Raw genomic sequence first — 26,054 nt, forward strand, 5'->3', positions numbered from 1 at the left:
TCTTTCTCATTTCAAGGAAGGAATTGTGATTAACCCATGAAACCATACAACAATGCAGGCAGATTGACCGTAGAAATACATCGTCATTCTTCATACTCTCTTTGGATTACCATGATGACTAAGCCGGGAAAATTGTCCGACTTTAAAAGCTAAGGTAAGTTTACTTGAACGTTGCGCTATGACCCATTCGGTAGTTTTTCTGCGTTTTTTTTTTGTGTGCTGAATGGTCCATTCGGCAGAGAAAAAAAAAATGTTCTATTTCTTTTCCCCGCTCAACTCCTGTAAAATACCGGACACTTAACAGACCTCATTCAAGTCAATGGGATCCGTCACGACCCGGTGGTGTCACTTCTGCTCTCTGAATGAGTCAGAGCACAAGTGACACCAACGGGTCCTGATGGATCCCATTAACTTGAATGAGGTCTGTTAAGTGTCCGGTATTTTACAGGAGTTGAGCAGGGAAAAGAAATAGAAATTTTTTTTCTCTGCTCAATCCCGTCCTTCTGAAAGACCGACCTACAGAGCTCCATTTACCGGAGCATATTGTTGTAGTACTGTGATGTCATTATATGAGCATTATGTGACATCCCTTTTTGCATTATGCTTGTACTGGACATCGCTATGTGCATAATCTTTGTTCATCATCATTATGTGCATTATCCCACTAACCTGAGTACTTTTATTTCTGGGATGTCACTATGCACATATCTTAGTACTTTGACATCATTATGTGCATTATGTGACATCACTTTTTGACTTATGCTTGGCACTGTGACATCATTATGTGCACTTTCTTGTTTATCATCATTAGGTGCTTTCTCCAACTAGTATGCATCAACTCTAATTATTTTTATTTTCATGATGTCACTATGCAGGCAAGTGCTATGGCATCATTATGTGCATTATGTGACATCACTTTCTGCATTATGCTCAAACTGTGACATTACTGTGAATTATTTTTGTTCATGATTGTGATGTACATTATTCACAAACATGCATCGACCCTGATTATTTTTATGTCTGTGATGCCACTATGCAAATTATCTTAATACTGTGATAATAATATATGCATTATATGACATAACGGTTTGCAATATGCATATACTGTGGCATGACTATGTGCAACATTTTTATTTATTATCATTATGTGCACCATCCTACTAGTGTGACATCACTGTTTAGATAAATTATATTCAAAAGCTTTGCTAAGAGGCTTTTACCTGTATTATGACATCACTGGATGCATTATCTATGTCAAATAAACACATACACAGCTTTTTATATTATGAATACTTTTCCTGCTGAAGTACATAGTACAGGCTGGCCCATTCCAAATTTTATAACTGGGACCCAATGTCCACTTGTTACCCACCTGCATAAATAATTATAGTCGCTAGTAAAAGACAATGTACTGTGTAGCATATTAGCATCATATTTTCAGTAAAAGAAATGTCATACTTGTCTCTGCTGTCTCATACTCGCTGTCTCTCAAAAGTTCAAAGATGTCCACCTCCAGTTTGGATTTTCCTTGCCTCTCGGGGGTCCGGTTTATTCTGTCCTTGGCTAGTGTGATTGAAAGTCTCTCTCCTCTACTGCATTCCATTGGGTCATCTAGAATTGCAGCTGGTGAAAGAATGAGATTACCTTTAGAAAACATCCCCCAGAGAAAAGTGACAATGGATTTTTCTTTCCTCAATTCGTTGTGTGTTGTGTCCTTTTTAGCAATGCTGCTCTGTTGCTGAGATTTAACATTTTGTGCTAATCTTATCAGGCAAGATGCTATGCTGAAATCAGTAGGGGGCACAGTAATTATGCATAATCCGAGAGATTAGACATTGCACATTTTACATTATGTTATCACTATAATACTTATATATATATTGGTACAAGTAGAAAAAGAACGAAGGGTGAAAGTTTAACACTTGTGGAATTAGTTATTTCTTAGGTGACCATGAAGCACAATGATTCACACAACCGAAAGACAAAAACATAAGAGAAGGTTTATCACTAAAAATAAGCCTCTACTCCTGCTAGACTGTGCTCAGCTCTTTATTTCAGTTTATAATAGCAATAATACATTCATTGCATAAAAGTAATGTGCCCCTTGAAATGTTTCTGATGTCCATAACATTAAAGCAAGGTCCTCTGAAAGACATCTGCTTCGCTCACTAAAGGCTTTCTGTCTATTCCCAGTTGCCTCCATATCTCTCTCATCAGATTCTTTGCCTGTGCCTGACATCAAACATTCCAGCTCCCTCAGTTTAGCTACTGTGAGCGTCAGTGCTAAGAGATCATTTGCAGAAATATCTCTACTTGACTCTCCTTCCTAACTCCAGCACAATGCGTAGTACTGCTCCTCAGAGGCACAAGCTCCGCCACAAATAAATCTATGCTCTGTAATCACAGCTCCTGTAAGTCATTAGGCATGTAATTGAGTTGCTACTACAAGTAAATCATTACACTATTAAACAGAAGCTTATAGTCTATGGACACCTTTGGGCACATTTCTAATTAAATGAATGTATTTGTGATTTTTATTTTATTTTTTTAAAGCCCTTTGTGGTAAGTTTTTGTTATAACTTTTAAACCATTTAAGTTCCATAACTTACATCACTTGAGCAAGTTGTAGAAGAACGTTCACAGTAGAATAGGTTAGCAACCTCATCCGATGAATTGGTTGCCAACAGCCTTCTCCCAAGGAATTATCTAAGCTTATGTATGATCAAAACAAAGCTGACCAACTTTTGATTGTACTTGAGCCTATATTATTGCTCAGAAGTCAGAAGTGGCTGTAGGCAGACCTGTCAGACGAGCTCTTTGCAGATTCCATGTTTTTCTGCATTCTGTTTTTCTGTGTAGTAGTATAAGCCCATAAGCATAAACCACAGTGGCTTTAACAGCTTTCCAATATATCAATAGCATTACTGTAGTTTACTTTTATATTCACTTATGTGGTCCATTTAGTTAACTGCTTTCATCACATCTAACTACTTTGCCAACATGTTTTGCCATGATAAAAACAAGCAATCTCCAGGTAGCAGAGCGGGATCAATGGAAGCGCTGAGACCAGATAAGAAGTTAAAAGGATTTATTTCCCATAATGCAACGCGTTTCACGGTCACCTGCTTCCTCGCCCGCTTCCTCAGGCATCCCATTCAGCAGGCATCCCGGCACATCGCCGAGGGGGGTCCTGTGACCCCCCATGTCGGCAATCGCAGGAAATCGCATGTCAATTCAGACATGCAATTTTCTGCTATTCCGGGCTGATCGGGTCTCTGGTGACCCGATCGCCCGGAAAATAGGGATGATTGGAGCTGTCAGTGACAGCCCCGATCATCCTAAGGGATAGGAGCGAGGCTGCAGCGTTGCAACCTCCTCCTATCCCCTGCCATTAATCAGCACTGAGTACTGACCAATTGCAGTTAAGGATGGGGGGTTGCCATGGAAACCCCCCGCTCTGCCCACCCCTGGATGTCGGGCAGAACGGGGGGAGAAGATGGCGGCCGGTACCTGGGGAGAAGATGCGGTGGGGACCGAAAATCATCGGTGGCATCAGCGGAGATCAGCGGCGCAGGTAGGGAGGCGAGTGCATGGAGCATCAAGGAAGGTGGCAGTAAAGCGATCTTTACTGCTGCCTTTCTAGTGGTTGCCAAACTGCAACTCCCAGCATGCTGGGAGTTGTAGTTTTGCAACATCTGGAGGGTCACAGTTTGGAGACCACTATTACAGTGGTGCCCAAACGGTAGCCCTCCAGATGTTGCAAAACTACAACTCCCAGCATGCCAAGACTGCCCAGGCATGCTGGGAATTGTAGTTCTGTAACATCTGTCCCTTCAGATTTTGCAATTTTCATGAAAATTTTTAAAATTGCTGCTATACTTTACAAGCAGAGAGTTTCAAAGTTAGAAAAATTAAAAATTTTCATAACATTTTGGAATTTTTCACCAAGAAAGGATGCAAATAATGACGAAAATTTACCACTAAAATAAAGTAGAATATGTCACGAAAAAACTATCTCAGAATCAGAATAATCGGTAAAAGCATCCCAGAGTAATTAATGCATAAAGTGACAGTGGTCAGAATTGCAAAGGCTCCGTCCTTAAGGTGAAAATGAGCTGCGTCCTTAAGGGGTTAAAATTATTTTTAGTTTTTTTCCATTAAGTTCAGTGTGAACAGTTTAGTTAATGTTAAGTTGTAGTCTTGAGATGCTATAACCCTTTGTAGTTGACTTTGGACTGTGTTGACCACCCTTGGACATGTATCTCTCTCTAACTTAACTGCAAATGTTTGTGGAGTTCACTACATATGTATGGAGCGGTGAGTGGTCAATTCCTGAGATAGACATCATCATATCATCAAGAAACCCCAACAGTTCATGTTTTCAGAGTTTCCTTAGTCTTTCTCAGGTGATATAACTGTGGTGATGCCTGATTCACTGACCATAATTCAATCACTTTTGAAAGACTAAGGACATCCAGTAAACATGACCTGTTGGGGGTCTTGAGGACCGCGTTTGAGAAACACTGGCCTAGGCCATCATTAGGTTCCATGTTGAACTTTAAGTGACCAGCATTCGAGAGAGTGAGAGCCTGCCCCCCATTCACACCTGAGACCTTGTAACACTAATGAGTCACATGACACTGGGGAGGGAACATGGCTAATTTGGCCAAATTTGGACATTTCCAATGTATACATTTGTTGCCAAGGTTTAGACATTAGTGGCTGTGTGTTGAGTTATTTTAAGGGGACATTAAACACTGTTATACAGGCTGTGCACTCACATTGTTACATTGTAGCAGAGTGTCATTTCTTTTATGCTGTCACATAAAAAGATATGATAAAATATTTACAAAAATGTAAAGGGAATAGTCATTTATGTGAGATACTGTATGAGGCATAGGGTTGAGACATAAGGCACAATGTGCTTTATTTAAACAATAGTCCAGCAATATTTTATAAATAAGGCAGTGCAAGTTAAAGTGGGCGAGCCAGTCTCTGAATATCTAAAGTAAATGGAGTATAGGGAGACGAGACATTCCTGAATGAGAGGGAGGGCAATTAGGGAATGTTATCTGCCAGCCCATTTGTAAGGCACGTTTGCACATTTAAAACTGTGGCTGTTGGGTATAAGTTTAATGGTTCTGTGCATTTTATTCAAAAGAACTGGTGCAGCACAAGCTCTTGGAGATGGGAGTCAGAGGATCCGATAATGGAAGATGTTAGTTTTAGATCATTGGCAGAATGTAAAGCACGGGTAAAGTGGTAGATAGAGATCAGGGAGGAAATGTAAGGAGGTCCAGCTTTGTAGGTGAGAATAAGGAGTTTATATTGTATTTTGAGCTAAGTGGGCAACCAGTGCAGTGACTGGCACAGGGAAGAGACATTAGTTTATCAATATGAGAGGAAGATGAGTCTGGCTGGATGGACAGGAAAAAATTTAGAAAAGCAAGGACCAATTAGTAAAGAGTTAACATAGTCAAGACAAGAAAGAATCAGACCGACAATTCGAATTTTTGCTTTTTCAACAGTAAGAAAAGGGTGGATTCTGGAGATGTATTTGGGGTGTAGGTGATAAGTTTATGAGAGGGAATAAATATATGGCGTGGAAGATAGATCTATGTCTAGCAATACTTTTAGGTTGACAATGAAAAACATTAGAAGTTTGGCTTTTGAGAGATTTATAGCTATAGGGAGGACATGATGTTTGAGACAGAAGACAGTCACAGATTTCTTGTAGAAGTTTAGGGGCGATGTCCAGAAAATATATGTAGCTATAGTATGTAGCTGAATGCCATGAATGAAGAGTTAATACTTAAAGACAATTATGCTGATAATTTGTCCAATGGGGGATGTATAAAGAGAAAAGAGTAAAGGCCCCAAGGCTGATCCCTGAGAAACCCTGACCGGAAGAGAAGTAGAGCCAGCGAATGATACACTGAAGGAGCAGTCCCATGGGCAAGAAGAAAACCAGGAGAGAGCGGAGTTCCTAAGACCAATAGAGCAGAGGCTACGGTGGGGGAGGGGGGGGGGAATCTGTGATCTATAGTGTCAAATGCTGCCCAGAGATCCAGGTAAATCAACAGAGAATATCTGCCTTAAGATTTAGCAGTCTGGAGATCATTAAAGGGGTACTCCAGTGGAAAGCAATTTTTTTTTAATCAACTGGTGCCACAAAATTAAACAGATTTGTAAATGACTTCTATTTAAAAATCTTAATCCTTCCAGTATTTATCAGCTGCTGTATGCTCCACAGGAAGTTGTATTTCTTTCTGGAGTTCTTTTCAGTCAGACCACAGTGCTCTCTGCTGACACCTCTGTCCGTATTAGGAACTGTCCAGAGCAGGAGAGCATTGCTATGGGGATTTGTTCCTACTCTGGACAGTTCCTGACATGGATAGCAAAGAGCACTGTCAGACTGAAAATAATTCCAGAAAGAAATACAACTTTCTTTGGAGCATACAGCAGCTGATATGTACTGGAAGGATTAAGATTTTTAAAAATAAGTTATTTACAAATCTGTTTAAAGGGGTATTCTAGGAAAAACTTTTGTTTATTTATTTATTTCTTAATATATCAACTGGCTCCAGAAATTTTAACAGATTTGTAAATTACTTCTCTTAAAAAAAATCTTAATCCTTAATTAAAGGGGTATTCCAGGCAAAACCTTTTTTTTATATATATCAACTGGCTCCGGAAAGTTAAACAGATTTGTAAATTACTTCTATTAAAAAATATTAATCCTTCTGAAGTTTTCTGTCTAACTGCTCAATGATGATGTCACGTCCCGGGAGCTGTGCATGATGGGAGAATATCCCCATAGGAACTGCACAGCTCCCGGGACGTGAGTCATCAGAGAGCAGTTAGACAGAAAACAACAACTCAACTTCAGAAGCTTATAACTATTGGAAGGATTAAGATTTTTTAATAGAAGTAATTTACAAATCTGTTTAACTTTCCGGAGCCAGTTGATATATAAAAAAAAGTTTTGGCCTGGAATACCCCTTTAATTAATAATTATCAGCTGCTGAAGTTGAGTTGTTCTTTTCTGTCTGGCAACAGTGCTCTCTGCTGACATCTTTGCTTATCTCGGGAGCTGCACAGAGTAGAAGAGGTTTGCTATGGGGATTTGTTTCTACTCTGGACAGCTCCTGAGACAGGTGTAATCAGAGATCACTTAGACAGAAAAAGAACAACTCAAATTCAGCAGCTCATGAGTACTGAAAGGATTAAGATTTTTTAATAGAAGTAATTTACAAATCTGTTTAACTTTCTGGAGCCAGTTGATATATAAAAAAAAGTTTTTCCTGGATAACCCCTTTAACTTTCTGGTACCAGTTGATTTAAAAAAAATGTTTTCCACCGGAATACGCCTTTAAAAACTTTAGTTTGGACAGTTTCTGTAGAGTGCAGAAACCAGACTGTAAGGGGTCAAGGAGATAATTTTTAGAAAGATAATCGCTGGAGTAGACCAGACATTCCAGAAGTTTGGAGATGAAAAGAAGCTTAGAGAGACAGTAGTTGGCTGCACATAATTGGTCCAGGGATGTTTTCTTTTTCAGTAATTGGGCTATGACTGAATGTTTGAAGGAGAAGGAAAACATCAGGATGGGAAAATATTTAAAATATTAGTTAACCCCTTGAGGACGCAGCAACTTTTTTTTGCGCTTTAATTTTGTTTTCTCCTCACATTTTAAGAGCAATAACTCTTTCAATTTTCCTTTTGTTTGATGTGAGACCAAATATACTTTGTAATGGCAGAACTTATTTTACCACGAACGCCAAAAAGAAGGCAAAACATTTTTTGTGAGGCTAAATTGAATATTCTCCCGCTATTTTGGGGGTTTTGTTTCTATGCAGAGAACTTTACAACTATGTAAACATTATTGTATATACAGTATGAACAGGAAAAAGTGTGGGTAATAAGGACTACAGTCTATGAGAGCGCATAATAATCAGCTAGATCTGGGCTAAATTTAGTCCAAACCTTGCCGAAGTTTGAAATTCTATGGCCCAGATATATATATTTTCATTATTTATCCATTAAAGAAAAAAAAGAAAAACAAATACAGGGTATTGCAACCCCCTTACGTGGGGGGAGAGCATAACTTTTTTCTTTAAGATTAAATACAGTGAAACTGAGAGGCCAACAGTCTTGAGAACTATCTGACACATGTAAATTATGTGAATGATTAAAAGAAGTGCAAAAACAAAAAACAAGAAAAAAAAGAGAGGGGGTTGGACATCTCGGCCTAGCCAGATTCACTGACCTCCTATTTAGATCTAAGAGTTCTATATTCAATAGTTTCTTGAAACCTTGTCTACTGATTCCAAGTCTTCTAAACTGTGCTGCCCGGACCCATGATTGAGCTGTCAGCTCCTCAATTTGCTGCTTCTCCAACTTCTGGAGCCATAATTGTAAGGACAGGGCTCAGGGCATTTCCAGAGCGCAGGTGTCATGTCTGGGCAGGGAAGGAGTGCACACTATGCTCGCCCACTCCCTGTGCCTGCCTACTTACGTACCTGCCTTGACGACTGGTCCATAACCACGGTGACAGTCCCTTCCTAAATAAGTGAGGGACAGGAAAAAAAAATCTAAACAATAAACTACAAAACTGACAAAAAGTCAGGAAAGGCTGGAGGTACACGACTACCCAAAAACAAACCTAAACACACACACATGAAAATACGTAGTCAGAGGGCCGAGTCTAAAACTGGAGAGCACGAAGTACAGTAACAGAGTATCAAAGGGAAGTCAAAAGCCAAGCCAAAAGTCACAAAACCAGAATAAACAGAATGAGCACAGAGATAGCTAGGTAAGTTACTAAGAACTATCACAAGCAGAGAATGACTGAAAAGGGCCTCCTTATATATGCCTGAGCTGCAACCAGGAGGACTCTAATTAGCTCAGCAAGCTAAACCACACACAGGAGCACAGAGGCGTCATCCCAGCAACCAAAACAAACAACAGGGCTAGAAATCATTAACCCTATGGGTTCTGGCAGAACCAGTCATCACAGCAGGAATGCTTGCTCTAGCCATGTTCACCAGATGGGGAAGGAGGGACCCTTTATATACTTTAACCAGTATCTCAGAAAGGTCAAAAAGAAAAAAGGTTTGAGAGCATGGGATTATGTATTCTGTAAACTCTGAAGTTATTTGGTGAACCTCTCTCCAGAACTTGCTCAAGGTTCAAAAATCCCAGAAGACATGTAGGATTGTGTCCTGTTTGACCACATCCCCTCCAACACGCAGGGGTCACTGAAGGATACATCTTATGTATCCGGGTGGGAACCCAATATCAGCGTGAGAGTCTTTTGTATCCTGCTTCCTGATATCTACTAGACATAGATGAAGTATGAGCTTATTTTCATCTTCGACCCAGATTTAATAATATGATCAGTTTTTAGTGCATATGGATCCGTTCACATGGGCAGATTACCTGCAGAATTTCTGTAGCGTATTTGCTGCGGAAAATCCGCAGCGGATTTTGCTACTATTGACTTCAATGGGTCCAAAGGAAAATTTGCCTCTACTGCGGATTTTCTGCTAACCCATTGAAGTCAATGGTAGCAAAATCTGCAGCTGTTTTTCGCAGCAAATATGCTGCGGAAATTCCGCAAGTAATCCGCCCTAGTGAACGGACCATTTGGCTGTCTTATCTTGTACACCCTTTTGCACTAAGACCATTCCCCCTTTTCTTGATTCTGTGTAGATTTGATAAGGAAAGGTACAAGTTCCTTCCTTGAAAAACTGATGGGAACTCTTGATAAATCCCATGGGCAGGTGTGCTAACCCCTTAAGGACCAAGACAATTAAGCCTTAACCTCTTAAGGATGCAGGGTTTTTCCGTTTTTTCATTTTCATTTTTTCCTCATCACCTTCTAAAAATCATAACGCTTTTCAATTTTGCACATAAAATTCCAGATGGGCCACCAACTCTAATTTGCAGTGTCATTAGTCATTTTACCAAAAAATCCACGTCAAAATGGAAAAAAAATATTATTGTGCGACAAAATTGAAGGAAAAATGCAATTTTGTAACTTTTGGGGCTTCTGTTTCTTCGGTAAAAATGACACCTTATCTTTATTCTGCAGGGACTCATTAGGGATATAATAATAATTTACTCAGTAGGGACTCATTAGGGATATAGGTTGAACTAGATGGACTCTGGTCTTTTTTCAACCTTATGAACTGTGTTACTGTGTTACTATGTAGGTCCATACTGTTAAAATGATAGGTTTGATTTTGTTGTACTTCTGAAAAAAATCATAAATACATGCAGGAAAATATATAAGTTAATTTTCATGTTCTGACCCCTATAACTTTTTATTTTTCCGTGTACGGGCCAAGGGCTAATTTTTTGTGCCGTGATCTGAAGTTTTTATCGGTACCATTTTGGTATTGATCGGACATTTGATCGATTTTATTAATTTTTTCATGATGTAAAAAGTGACCAAAAATACGCTATTTTTGACTTTAGAATTTTTTTGCACGTACGCCATTGACCGTGCGGTTTAATTAATGATATATTTTTATAATTCAGACGTTTCTGCATCCGGCAATACCACATATGTTTTTTTTTTATTTATACTGGGTTTTTTTTTATGGGAAAAGGGGGGTGATTCAAACTTTTATTAGGGAAGGGGTTAAATGATCTTTATTAACTTTTTTTTTTGCAGTGTTATAGCTACCATAGGGAGCTAGAACACTGTGCACACTGATCTTTTACAATGATCCCTGTAAAGCCATAGCTCACGCTTGGAGCAATCAATCGCCGATCGGACACGACGGGGACAGGTGAGGGGACCTCCGCTCACGTGCTAGCTGATCGGGACATCGTGGTTTTATCCCGATGGTCCCGATCAGCCCGACTGAGCTGCCGGGAAGCTTTCACTTTCATTTTAGACGTGGCGATCAACTTTGATTGCCGCGTCTAATGGGTTAACAGCGCGTGGCACAACGCTCGGTGCCGCACGCTATTAGCCCAGAGTCCCGGATATCATTAGCCGCCGGGACCGACCCAGTATGACCCAGTATTATTTACCGGGACTGGGCGCAGGGCATACAGGTATGTCCTGTGTCCTTAAGAGGTTAAAGACCAAGCCTGTGTTTTTAAATAGGGGATGTTTGACTTAAAAAAAAAAAAATATGTAATTAGAGAATAACTCAGGTAACGTTCTGGTAATCACGATACTTCTAACATTGTTTTTTTGTCAAAAGTTTTACATCATGTACATCGTAAAAGTAAGCTGATATGATTAGTATTTTTTTTTACAATGCAAAAAATCATGAAATAAAAAAAAAGATTTTTGCATATATTTATATTTATTGAGCAAATAGTTTATGAAATGTATACTTTCAGATGTCTACTTTATTTTTACAGCATTTATTTTTTTAAATAAAGTAAGTATAGTGAGTATTATAACACCATCATTTTTTGGCAGGAAGTCAGTGTTAAAAATTCAAAATTAGATTTTTTTTTTTTCTACAAATCCATCATTTGTGTGACATATTTTTGTGCATCACTTCTAATACTGAAATAAGTGCACCTTATATTTTATTGAGCTGGTCGTCCCGTGTTGGGAAATCCCCCCGCATAGGCCATATTTTTTGAAATAATATTTTATTGATATTTCCAGAGAATAAAACATACAACATGTGAACCAGGACAATTACCTGGTAAGAGTATACATAAGAAACACAGGTACAAAACAGCACTGCGCCCGCTGGCTGAAAAAGCAAACGACAAGGAAAAACATACATCACACAACAGAAGTAACCCCATGAACCCTCCCCCTTCCCTCCAAACATTGCATAAAGGGACGTAAGTGCCCATCACATAGTCATAAGGGAATACTGGTCTAGGTCTAGTGCAGAATATAGCAATAATCCAAGTAGTGCAATAGAAAAGCGGAACGACAAACGTAGCTTGATTCCGCCAAAGTCTAAAAATAGAGATCTAATAGGCCCCAAAGCCCTAGGCATTCACAACCTGCAGTCTCCCTAGAGACCCCGCCAGTGACCTGTCCAGATACCATGTGGTATCCTGAAAAGGTCACATAATTTTGTCAATTTCTGCATCGGAACAAAAGGACACTGGGAAAGTCCTCCATTTCTTAAAGAAAGATCTGGCAGGTTTCTCTTTCAGGTTCCCTCATTAGGGACTATTGGGACCAGCTATATTTTTCTTGTGTAGGTTCAGTCTATTTGCAATTGAGGTGTACAGATATTCTTCCCTCTAGGTTATTCCATCAGGACTCCTTGAATTATCAAGGTATATAAAAAGCTTGTGCACAATTCAGTGTGATCATCATTTAGCTTCAAGTTCAGGTGTCAGTATATGATTTGTCTGTGTATATAGGGGGCAGATAAGTGTACTTTTGCCTCCAGATTTCCCCACTGGGATCATCAGACAGATCATTAAGTAAAGCCTCTGTATATATCAGATTGATTATGACAGTGCTTTACTATCAGGTGTGGATGTATCATAAGAGATCTCTATCAATACTGCTTCTTGCTTATTTTGTGTACTACTTGCATGCTATACTCTAAGTGCAAATAAGTAGTGCTATATACATATGCCATCCTGAGGACGTCGGCATTCATAGGCTGACAGAAACGTGTTGAGGGCGATGATGATAATTACCGTAATAATGATTTATTTGATCTCTTGTAAATCCTGAGCTATACTCTAGTCGCTTAGGTGTCCACTTTAGTGAGCATAGTGGCTGTTCCGTGATGGACAAATATACTCTTGCTTACAATATTTTTAATTGGAAAAAGGGACTCACGATATTTGGTGAATTTTTAGCCGTATTATTAAAAGCTAAGTTTTAGGCACTAACCCAATTTTTTTTTCTGACAAAAATCAGACAATGCTTTTGAATGGTGATTGAACAGAATCATTTTAGAAAACAAAATAATAAAACTGGCCTGGCCGGGGCTAACGGGGCTATAGCCCCGGGTGTAATGCTAATAGTCCCGGGTCTCTCATGGGGCCAATTATTTAAAAAAAAATTCTTGGGCCACCTAGGCCGGCCCTGCTGCTGGGCCACCACTGTTGCTCACCGTTTTAAAGCGGCCACAGCGCAATAGCGAATTGAACACTTTAAAGCAGTGAGCCTGCCGGCTGGCCCGGTCTCGCAAGGGACGTTACGCAAGGGACGTTATGCAAGTGACGTTCTTTCGCAGACCCGTACAGGAGGACATCAGTGACGTCACTCACCAAGCCGCAGCTGCCGGAGACAAGCCAGGTGAGTGTATCTCTGTGTTTTGGTGTCTGTGTGTTTGGGTCTCTCTGTGTGTGTCTGTGTGTGTCTATATGTGTGTCTGTGTCGGGGGGGGGGGGGGGGACTAAGCTAATGTGGGAAAACTGCTATCTAATGTAGGGAAACTATGCTAATGTGGGGAAACTTCTACCTAATGTGGGGAAACTGCTACCTAATGTGAGGAAACTCCTACCTAGTGTAGGGAAACTGCTACGTAATGTGGGGAAACTATGCTAATGTGGGGAAACTATACCAATGTGGGGAAAATATGCCAATGTGGGGGAAGTATGCCTAGGTAGGGAAACTATGCCTATGTAGGGAAACTATTCTAATGTGGGGAAACTATGCTAATGTGGGGAAACTATGCTAATGTGGGAAACTGCTACCTAATGTGAGGAAACTATGCCAATATGTGGAAACTGCTACCTAATGTGGGGGAACTATGCTGCCTTTCTAATATGGGGGAACTGCTGCCTGTAGATGTAGGAAAACTGCAACTCAGACTGGGCTTGCTAGGAGTTGTAGTTTTGCAACATCTAGAGGAACCTTGGTTGTTAAAATAACACTGCATTGAACGGCTTCAAAGGCAGTGTTTCACAACCACGGTGCCTCCAGGTGTTACAAAACTACAACTTTCAGCATGCCCAGACAGCCAAAGGCTGTTTAAACAAACTGAGAGTTGTAGTTTTGCAAAAGCTTGAGGTGCATTATTTGGGGAACACTGCCTTAGAAGCCTTCCAAGGCCGTTTATTACAACCAGGGTGCCTCCAGGTGTTTCAAAACTACAACTCCCAGCATTCCTAGACAGCCAAAGGCTGTTTGAGCATGCTGAGAGTAATAGTTTTGCAACACCTGATGGCATCCTGGTTGGGAAACACTCACCTATTGCCATACGGGCTACCTAACTTATCTACATACATGCTTACCTAACTGCCTTGCTATAAGCTCGAAACACGTCAATGTGCTGTTTTTAATGCAATATTAAGTGTCCGTTTTTTGTTTTTCCATGGTTTTAATGTAAGTTAGTAAAAGCTATTTTTTTACAGCAATTCATCTGAGAGCTGGACCCCCTTCTCCATTCATCTACTGCCTAGCTAATTACCTGATTACCTAAAAAAAAAAAAGTGGCTACCTAACTACCTGGCTACTTACCTACCTACATACCTGACTACTTGGCTACCTACGTGCCTATTTTTACTGAGAGGGACACCAAGGGGGCATTTTTTATGTGTGGAGGCTTATAGATGGGGAGATTGTGTAGAGGAGGGCACTGGAAAAATGCAGAGTTTAACATGTTTGTCCTGCAGATGCAGAAGAGATGAAGTTTTGGCTGGAAGAAGCCATCCTGTTGGTCTGATGTGAATGGAGAAGAAAAGGAAAGAGGATGCCGCTGATCAGAAAAGACACCATCTGTGAGTCCTTAGAGGTAATTTTCTGTCTACGTTCACACGTGTGTATTTTCTGCTGCAGATTTGCTTTAGTAGATTTTGCCGCCCACTGACTTTAAGCAGTACCAAAATCTGCTCCAGCAGAAAATACCCAGGTGTGAACATATTGAGTCAAACTCCAAGGTTTCGGTGTTCATATCAAGGCTGAAGATTTATTGCACCATATAACATAAAGGGCTTTGTTTTATGGTGCAATAAATCTTCAGCCCTGATTTGAACACTGAAATCTTGGAGTTGTACTGTTACTTTCTTCATCTTTCTGTACTGTGTACAGCTGGTATCTACCTCTATATGGTTCTGTATATAATCACTTAAATCGTATACAGAGATTTATCAACACCTGTCCAGAGGAAAAGTTGCTGAGTTGCCGATAGCAAGCAATCAGATTAGGCTGCTTTCACACTATAAAAATTCATCCGTTACAAATGTCTGTCAAAAAACCCTTGTTAAACGCCCGTTAAACAATCCCATTTAAGTCTATGGGATTTTTTTATTACCCGTTATGAACCGTTATAGCCCGTTATGAATAATGGCCGTTAGTTGTGACAGGAGAAATAACGTGACATGCACTAATTTTTCTTCCGTCACAAGAAACGGGTAAATTAACGGCTGTTATTTTTAACATTGAACTCTATGGCAAACGGATGAGCCTTTATGTCATCCGTTTGCACCTGGTTTACAATATCCATTATTACTTCTGAGCATGCTCAGAAGAAGTGACATCAGCAGACTCCTGCAGTGCTGAGGGACTACTACTACTCCCATCATGGAACAGACTTGTCTCCATGATGGGAATAGTAATTCCCTGGCTGCGGGAGTCTGCAGACAGCTGGGGAGGCTACATTAGTGTTTGTACTACCCCCATCATGGAACAGAGTCTGTTCATGATGGGGGTTGTAGTACAGGGGCTGAGGGATTGATCGCACCAGGTTTCACTTCTGAGACCAGATGCGATCAGAAGTTATTAAGCAGGGGAGTGGGTGGCAAGCTCCGCAACCCTGCAATGTATCCTGTGTTTTAACTTTCATTTTTGAATCCCCCGTGGAGAGATTTAAAAATGAACATTGGGAGTAGCAGGGGGCCATATCTGTATTAAAATCGCTTTGGGGGGAAAGATATATAGAGCTGTGGGGGGGGGGGGGAAGACATGCTGCCTATATATCTAGCCCCCCCATTAATAAATATATACCCCACGACCCGATATGACACGGGGTCTTGAGATTTCATTGTACCCTATACATATTTAACCCCTTAAGGACACAGACCATTTTGGCCTTAAGGACCGGGCCAGTTTTATTTTTGCGTTATAATTTTTTCCTCCTCGCCTTCTAAAAAGCATAACTCTTTTATTTTACCATCCACAGACCTATGTGAGGGCTTGTTTTTTACTGCCTATTGTCAAAATGTTTGGTTCCAGTCGCAGGTTATAGGTCCTCCAACAGGATAATGACGCAAAACACACAGCTAAAAACACCCAAGAAGCAAAACATTGGACTATTCTGAAGTGGCCCTCTATGAGCCCTGACCTGAATCCTTTGAACATCTGAGTAAGGAGCAGAAACATGCAGTTTGCTTACAAGGCATAGACCAAGATACCTGGTGACAGGTGAAGAAGTCACATGTTACAGAACTCGTTGGATTGCAGTGACTGCCTCAATAGGTTGTGTTTAGAGAGGGATAAAATACAAAAAAGGTGCTACAATAGTGCGGTTATTCCGAGGATGTGGGCATAAGACATATGGAAATGTACTTTATTATGCTCACCTTTGTGCGTTGTTCGGGCAGGCACAACACTGATATGCACTTTAGGTATGCAAGAGAGTCGGGAGGCAGCCGGCTGTCGGTCCCGCTATGCAAGTGGTGGGATGAAGGTGTGCTGGAGCAGACAGGTTCACCTGGCAGGGTTATCCAGGTCTTGAAAAATTCAACTTGATGGCTTGAGCGGCCCACAATCAAGGAGTCACAGTGATGTGGTGAAGAACACTGCTTTATTTGGTGCAGAACAATGCGTTTCGAAGTATCATATGTATAAAATGTAAGGATGGATGGATGTTATATCTACATCCATATATCCATATATAGTTTGGTTATCCATCTGTTGCTATTTTTGCTATACTTTTTTGCTATAATTAAATAAATATTTTTCTATATACACTGTAGACATACTATGTCTAATATAGCAACATTTTGGAGTTCAAAAACCGGGCTTAAATAATAGTGGGAGATGCATCTGTGTTAATTTTTGTATTGTAAAAAATATTTTTTCTACGTATAGATTTTGTTAATTTACCAAAAATTCTATTTAATACATTTATATAACCATGCATATCTTTCCTCAAAATCCTTCTTGAAGTGATTGTGTCTCATTCACACAAGTTTTCTTTGACATGTGTGCGTTTTTACACACTTCAGGTTGCATACACATGAATGCATATTTAGGAATTGAATAATTTTTCTACATTAAATAAGTTCTTTACTCCTTGCAATATATGTATGCCCTTAAGTGTGTACTTTTGTCTTCACCAATACTTTTGTATTTTATACTATGTATATTTTAGTTTGTGGTTGTAAGGGGTTAATGCCTGGACTCCAGGAGGTTGGTCATGTGAGCAATCACCTTATCCTTCCACCTGGGAGAACCATGTCATTTCCTCTATATATACCTAGACAAATGTGGTTTTATTTTATGTACGATTAAGGGTGCTAACGCACCTGAAACGCATCACTATATGACCCCTGCTATGGCATTTTAAGCATTAAAGAACCTGTTTTGCACGAACCTTGGCGCTGGACATCCAGTTTTTTTTTTGTTTTGCTAAGTGGTGCTGCCTCGCACAGTCTGTGCGCCTGGGGCCCTGGAGGGTGAGCTGAGAATTCCATTACATCTTCTGTATAAAATGATGGTACTCTATACAGTATGTAATGAACCTGACAAAGAAGGTTGTACCTTTGAAACGCGTTGTTCTGCACCAAATAAAGCCATGTTCATCATCACATCACTGTGACTCCTCGGTTGTGCACCGATCAAGCCATCAAATCAAATTTTTCCAGACATCTGGATAACCATTGTGGGTTTTTCTGCCTTCAATGGAAGGGTATAAATAATGTTTACATCTGTAAATAAAGGAATAATTATTGTACCACTGTTTACACTGATTATGTTGTGAACAGAAATCTTGTCTATATTTTAGTTTTTTAACTATGCCTGAGAAAGTTACCAGACCACTTTAAAATAAAATAAAGTAAAACTATCTGTCAGAGACTTACCTATCCTCCACCCACGTCTGTCATAACAAGGCGCCAATGGGCTTAGCGCAGGCCCAGTTAGCCAATTAGGGGATGGGAGCACCAGGCTAATCGGCTGCGGCAATAAAGTTCACACCTACTGATAGTGGGACACATTAATGGGCGTTATTCTGATATTCTCGGTTGCATGTGATTGTGGTCTATACCCTCACTAGCGTTATTTGTGTATCTGCGTTTTTTGACGCTGACTGATGCCTGTTTCCTTTCATTGCCTGCTGATTTAGACCTGACCCTGACTCTCCTGGTTTAATCCCTGCTTTGTATTACTTTGATTCTGGTTCTGATTTGGTACTGCATTGCCCTTTTGGTTCTGACCCTTTGGCTTGTCTCTGGTTAGCACTTGGTACTATGATTCTGTCCTTGACATGTCCGTGTCTTATTGATCTGGTCTGTCAGACTCTCCCTTTAGCTCCCTGTGCAGTTTGTGAATTTAGGGACCATCACCCAGCTGGGGGCCACCATTTAGGGAGAACAGGCTTGCACTGAATCCTTTCTATTGTGACAGCATCTCCTTTGAATATGTGTGAATACATTCTAATACTATGTTGTGGCAAATCAGAGTTCGTAGCACCCAGGGTACCGACAAAAGACCCAATCAGTGTCTACTCATTCAACGGCGGATCACTAGCCCTTTTACAAGGGCCAATTATCAGGAACCAGCATTCTTATGAATGCTCATTGGGCCAATAATCGGTGTAAGGGGTCTTTAATACTTAGATGAAAAAAACAAGATTTTAGATTTTTTTGCTAATAGGTAGCAATGTGGAATATTTGAAACAAATCACCAATTAAAAAATATAGATGTTTTGAATATGAGACTTGATTTAGGCAGTAGGTCAATTCTAATGACACATGAAAGTGTGCCTGTCAAAAAAAAAATGTTTGACATGTCCTAGGGACATGTCAAATGTTTTTATCGGTCAGATTCTGAGTGAACAAAAGGCAGGTGAGGTATGATTCATACCAATAAACCCTGTCCCCTGACTCGAGGATGTACTCATTAAACAATGAGCGCTTCTATTAGGCTGTGTAGGGAGAGAAGCGATCATTAGCACAGAAGGACCGAAGCGGTGAAAAAGCTTGGCATGAGAATGCTCTTATTATATGGTATTTCCTTTCTGCTTCCCCTCCTCCCACCATGCTCATAACTACTGAAATGTTATAGATGCAGATCAGCAGTCAGGAGGATGAATGGGGGAGGTATTATAAATGGTGTGATAAACATGGGACCTAGTTACTGATTTTTCATTGGGGCCCAAAAGCTACAAGTTAGGACTCTGCAAGCAAACTCAACTGAATATACATTAGGTTTCCAGGAAAATAGCTGTCAGCTGGGCAGTCATTTGGCCGACAGCTATCTCATCTGTATAATCATGTTTAATAGCTTATGGGTTGCTGGGGCACTTGTTATTTAACATACTCATACTGTATATGATAAAATGCCAGCATTATATGTGGTGTATTATTTTAACATTATTTAAATGCAGTATACAGTACATTATTATACTGTTATCCCAGATAATTACTCTCCATCCCTCTGTTATAATGGAGATAGCATTCTCCTTTCTCCAGGCTGTTGTCAGAGATGATCATGGAGGAGCAGTAATAATCTGTTGTTAAGCATGCTTGGTGTCTATAATCAATATTACCATTTACATGTAATGAAAGATTACCAATAGCTTTATCACCTTAGGCTGGATTCAGATGGCTTTTGCTTTGTAAAGGTATGTTTGTTGGTGATTTAACAGTGGTTTCTTTAAAGAGTACCTCTCATGATCTTGTTAAATTTTATAAACGTCCCAGTTCTTTGCTCCCATCCTGATAAACTACCCCCTGCCTTTATTTTTATTATATTTTAGTTTTCTACCTTGATATTGCTCTGTATTTTCTGCTCAGTCTGTCAGATTCACAGACTTGGAAGGGGCGTTCCCCAGCAGACTGTGACATCATCTGAAGCCATACAGGGGAGAACTCCTCCATCACTCTGTTACACACAGCCCAGAGCAGCTCAGTGTGTGAGATAAGCTATGATTGGATAAGGCTGCACACACACTCCTCAGCATTTCCTGATTTTGGACTTCTGCCAGGCCAGCAAAAGATGGGGGGAAATCTGCTCTGGACAAGTACACCTAGTGGCAGTTTTTTTAAACACGAATAAAACATAGAAGACTTCATTTTTTAAACAAAGTACATTAGAAAGATTTTATATTTTCCATGAGTAGTGCAATAGCAAAAAATTGTTTTCATGAGAGTGCCCATTTAAAGGGAATGTGTCATCAGAAAAAGGACCTATTGTTTAAATCAAGTTTTAATGTTTAATATATTTTTAAGAATTTTTGGTATGTGTTTTTAAATAATTTTCCATTTTGTGATCTAAATTTTATAATAATCCTGAAATCTTGCAATTTCCAAAGTCAAAAATTCTGATTCCAGATGTTACTTTCAAGCCAATAGTGAAATATTAAAAAACCTTCTTATGTAACTAACAGACAATGACAGTGACACCTGACAAGCGATGTCTGGAAGAACTGAGTACATGTCCCATTAAAGTGTACCTCTCATTGTAATGTCAATTTTCTGAAACTGTGCATGTTATTTTTCTAAATGACATTCATTTTAACTTTGTCAGGTAAATGCCTGAACAGGGTACCATTCTCCCAGCTTCCTGCTGTATGTAACTATGTAACAGGAGATGAAGCTTTCTGCTTTCTATCCACAATACCCAGCTCCAGCCCGAGATCCAGTGCTATAGAATCACCTTATACTGGGTCTTGCACTGAGTCTGTGGAGGCAGAGCAAGAAACTTTGTCTTCTATTGCATAAAAGTATCCAGCATAAAGTGGTGGGAAGAACGGCACCCTGTTCAGGCACTTACCCCGCTAATTTAAAATGACTGCCATTTAGACATATGACTGTTGTGCACAGTGCCACACAATAGTCATTTGTTAAAAAAAAAAAAAAAAAGCATATACGGTACCCTTTAAGAGTCCAGAACAGGAGTGGTTGCCTCCACTCCTGCCAGCCTGCAGGAAAGTCTAGATTACCTGGAATGCAAGGGCACCTTGTGTAGGGTAGCACTGTTAGTGGTTGAAGGGGTTATGTCACCGAACAAGGGTACCTCTGATCAAAATTACTGATATAAAACTTAACTTTTAATACATATAGCTAAAATATCATACACTATAAATATCCTAGATCGATATTGAAAAAATGAACCCCAAGACAAATGGTGTCACCCAAAAATGAAAAAAAAAAAAAAAGCAGCACTCAAAATAAGGACTCTGGAGTGTTTCCTAGAGAAGTAAATTGGTACAGATAGATTTGTCCCTTGATATGGCTGGGGGAAAAAAGATGAATAGATGGCTTCCCATGGTAATCCTTTTTGGCAGGGATATGTTGGAAAAAGAGGGGGGGGGGGGGGGGTTAGTGCCCACTATTTCTAAAGACAGTTGTTCCTCTGTCCCTGCCTTTTGAGGGACCCACCTCCTTAACAGGGTGGCCTCAACCACGCTGCCGGCCCCTCTCAATCCTAAGTGAGGGATAAAAACAACAAGTAGGATAGAGATAGTAATGTTAGTGTAGGAAACACTCCAGGTTACCAACCAAACAAGTATATAAACAAGTGATCATACAATGTGCCATTAAAAACCCAATTCCCAATTCCAACGCGTTTCTCCTGCCTAATGTTTGAAGGATCATCAGGGAATGCAAGAAGGAAATAGTCAAATAACACATTGAATCAAAACATCAACAGAGATATCGTAATGCATGGGGTCAAAGGTACAACTCTGGCAAATACAGTAACCCAATACAAGTCTACTACTGAAAGCCTTTAAAGATGGATAACACTGCCTTGTAACCCTATGAACCACATTGTCATATCAGCTAAGTAAAATAGATGAGTTGCACTGCCCTAAGACCACAATGTAATGACAGCAGCAAACAAACACTAGGCCGATAAAAAAAATGCCTATTTATAACAAAATGCTAGCTAGGGTAACAAAATTCATAATGTGTAATGGCACACTAGGAGAGGTACTTATCCCTGTTTGAGGCATCGTCCCAGTCAGCCGATGTGGAGGTTCCTGGAGCGTGAGATCCCTAAAGGGGTTATTCAGCGGAATGAGTTTATTTATTATTGTCCCCAGCCTGCCTACAAAAAATAAACCCTTTAACTCACCACCTTCCACTGCTCCCTTGTAGCTTCGGTTTAGGGGCACCTGTCCAGTGACACAGCTTTCCCCCAAGCTGCAGAGCATGGCATCTACAGCCAGGGGAACTGACAGTGCCACCTGTCAATCACTGGCTGAGGTGGGACACTGCTGCAGGCAGTGATTAGTGGAGCGGCGCTGTGACATCACATCTTCAGCTTCAGCCAAAGATGGGGCACCTGGATCCCAGAGCTAGGAGAGAGCAGCAGAAGGGGAGTTAAAGAGTTTTTTTTTTTTTTTGTAGGCAAGCTGGGGACAATAGTAAATTAACTCAATAAACTTGACAACCCCTTTAACGACTAAGCACGGCTAAAAGCAGAGGCTGTTACCATGCTTCCCAGTAAATTTAAGTGTGCTATCCACATTGAGCATTCAAATTAACATTATGAAGACTGCACTTTGTATAACTGATCCCATTAAAGCAACTTATTACATATTACAATTGCCTAGTTATTGTCACTAAAGACCCTGCACTTTACACTTAAATGGAAACTAACAGCAGAGTCACCTGCACCCTGTAGGTATAGGTGGACGAGCATCTTTTAAAAAAAATTTTTTATACCAGTCAGAAGCATTAGAAACAGGGTCACCTGCATCTACCACTATATTCAGTAAAGTGTGGATGGCCCTGCTGTCAGTTTAAACAGCAAAATTCAAAATTCTGCATGCTCTTTTTGTGGCATGTTTTATGATGTATGCCCAAAAGCCTTCTCCACTAGACTTAAAAAGCACTAGAATAAAATGCATGTTACAAAATTCTTGGCACTTTTTTTGTTTTCTACATTTGTTTCTAATGAATAAACCATTACAACCGTGTAAGGCTGGGTCCACACTACGTTTTGTCCCATACGGGAGCGCATACGGCAGGGGGGAGCTAAAAGCTCTCGCTCCCGTATGTTACCGTATGCGCTCCCGTATGTCATTCATTTCAATGAGCCGACCGGAGTGAAACGTTCGGTCCGGTCGGCTCATTTTTGCGCCGTATGCGCTTTTACAACCGGACCTAAAACCGTGGTTGACCACAGTTTTAGGTCCGGTTGTAAAAGCGCATACGGCGCAAAAATGAGCCGACCGGACCGAACGTTTCACTCCGGTCGGCTCATTGAAATGAATGACATACGGGAGCGCATACGGTGACATACGGGAGCGCGAGATTTTAGCTCCCTCCTGCCGTATGCGCTCCCGTATGGGACAAAACGTAGTGTGGACCCAGCCTTAGGCAGAGATTTGCATAGTCTCACTGCTCTTACAGAAAAGAACCCCTGTCTGTGATGATTGTGAATTTTTATTTCCTCTACACATACTTTAGCTGCTGTCTTATCCTTATGATCTGAGATAGGGGAATCCCGAAACACCTTATTGTTGTCCCACAGCTCCAAAAGGTAAGCAGTTCAGCTATCCCTCTATTTGTTTTTCAAAGTAATTGACGGTGTTACACTATGTTGCACACCACTTTTCTGTCTAGATATAAAGATATCTCTGTGCAGTTGGTGCTATGCAATCCTGATGTATCCTGGCCAAATGTAGGAAACGTTGACATCCTTTTGGCATACATTTCCCAATTATAGTCTCTGGGATTGTCAGCATATTTATGGGGAGATGTTACTGCTATTTACTCCAACAGTGCATCACAGGTGTGCCATGAATTTAGCGTCAGTCTGTATACCTGAAAATACCTTGTGCTGAAATGAGCTGCAGAATATGTTAGCGCTATTTAAATCAAGAGACCAGAAAGCATGTGGGGAGATGGTGGAAGAGTGAAGTAACAGAGTGTAGCAGGTTATGTAGCTACAGCGGTGTCACACTAGATTTATGTAATTAATACAGCAATTAACATTACATTTTTTATCTGAAACAACTTGCAGTTATGGAAAAGCAATAACAGTGTTAGCTATCAAACATAGTGGTTTATCTGGGTGCAGAGAAGAAACAGCCACCATGGCAACAATCAGATATTTAATTGTGTCGGCTATATTTATGATCTGAGCTGTAATACCCCCAATAACCTCCAATGTGTTCTTGTAACTTTGCAGTATGAAACAGCTTTTAGTAATGTCTGGCACTATTCATGGATTCATACTTGCAGCCACTGGCCTTCATATCATTCGGAGAAAGATTCAGTATGGAACAGATTTTTCAGACAGCAAATCTGCCCTAAAGGCTACATCCACCTTTTCAACCAATTGCTTCAATATTTCTAAAATAAAAAATAAAGTACAATTTGCAAATAGTTTCCATTAAACATGATCTACCATTTTCTGTTTATAGCTACAATGCAGATCTTTGTGTTTTAATGGTAACAGATTAGAAACAGACTTTGTGTATCTTGCCGTGCAGCGCATAGCAACGACGCAGGGGATGCACGCCGGAGGCCTGAAGCAGCGCGGACCCGACCCCGGCAACAGGCAATTATGCCACCGGGGATGGGGGGAGGCAACGGGGCAGCGGCGTCGGCAATGGGTGCCGCTGCCCATTCTCTCCCCCTGGCTGTCGGCGCCGCTTCTCTCCCCCTGGCTATCGGCGCCGGCAATGGGGCGCCGGCACCGATAGTCAGGGGGACAGAACGGGCAGCGGCGCCAATAGCCAGGGGGAGAGAAGGGCCGGCAGCAGGGCTCTAGACCCCAGGAAAGGCAGGGGGAGAGAAGCCGGCAGCGATGGCCTCTCTCCCCCTGCCTTTCCTGGGGGTGTATCGGCGTATAACGCGCACATAGACTTTAGGCTAAAAATTTTAGCCTAAAAAGTGCGCGTTATACGCCGATAAATACGGTAATAACTATGTATAACTATATCAGGGAACCTTACAGAGATCTCTCCCATGATCTATTTGTACCCAGGACTGTATCTCAACAAGGGTGATGTGTATATATATATATCAGTTTCCAGCATCCAGCTCGTAATTATGTCGCACACTACTGATTCCGGCGGCACCACAGCCTTTTTAAAGTAATAATTTTCCGCTTAAAAGTAACATGAACACACCATCACCCACCCAGCGCCCCGGAAATTTCAGCAAGCGGATCCGTTTCCTTTTAAACTTACCCTGTGGTTACTTTTATTTCATACCTATTTTATATATATTAAATTACTCCATCTCTATCCTTCCAGAAGAAGCACAACTTTTACATGTGTTTATATGTATCTATTCTTTTAGAACTGTGAGACCTGAGGAAGGCATCAGTGGATGCCGAAACACGTTGTCCCTGCTATACCAATAACGTTTTTATTGTCCTGTGCTGCTCGAGTCCTTCTTTTCCGACCGAATACTGAGCAGCGCCTCGTCAAACTGTTTTTTTTTTTTTTAGAGATTACCTCCAAGGGGGCATCCTCTATGTTTAGAGGAGAGAAGGTTTCTACACCAGCACAGATGAGGATTCTTTACTGTAAGAGCAGTGAGACTGTGGAATTCTCTGCCTGAGGAGGTGATCATGGTTAACTCGGTAAAAGAATTTAAAAGGGGTCGCATTTTTGGAGAGTAATAACATTACAGGTTATGGATTCTAGATCTATAGGGACAGAAGGTTGATCCAGGGATTAATTCTGACTGCCATATTTGGAGTCAAGAAGGAATTTTTACCTCGAGTATGAGGGATTTTTGCCTTCCTCTGGATCAACTCAGTAGGGACTCATTAGGGTTGAACTCTGGTCTTTTTTCAACCTTATGAACTATGTTACTATGTATCTAGTGCTTAAGTGTTTTAGTGCTTTTACACTAACTGAAAACTATGAGCTTTAACCAGAAAAAAAACGTGGAACTGCTGAGTGCGTATATATTTCACTTATTTGTGGATAATACGCCCCTAAAAGGTTGCACCAGATATAAG

General features: G+C 40.6%; 1 protein-coding gene and 1 long non-coding RNA gene across 4 annotated transcripts in view; one reads left to right on the forward strand and one right to left on the reverse strand.

Moving 5' to 3' along the window:
- The window catches only part of GRIK4 (glutamate ionotropic receptor kainate type subunit 4), a 454,975-nt gene that overhangs the window by 207,471 nt on the left and 221,450 nt on the right, over positions 1-26,054 (reverse strand). For all 3 annotated transcript variants that reach the window (XM_056543987.1, XM_056543989.1, XM_056543988.1), the window contains exon 3: positions 1,459-1,623. In XM_056543987.1, coding sequence (XP_056399962.1) covers positions 1,459-1,623 — 165 coding nt within the window. The remainder of the gene's footprint in view (positions 1-1,458; positions 1,624-26,054) is intronic.
- On the forward strand, positions 101-24,435 carry LOC130294347 (uncharacterized). Its single transcript, XR_008848465.1, has 3 exons — positions 101-154; positions 23,543-23,615; positions 24,267-24,435. It is a non-coding gene; the product is annotated as an uncharacterized LOC130294347 (long non-coding RNA).

This window comes from Hyla sarda, chromosome 10 (assembly GCF_029499605.1).
Source record: "Hyla sarda isolate aHylSar1 chromosome 10, aHylSar1.hap1, whole genome shotgun sequence".
NCBI classification, from domain to species: Eukaryota; Metazoa; Chordata; class Amphibia; order Anura; family Hylidae; genus Hyla; species Hyla sarda.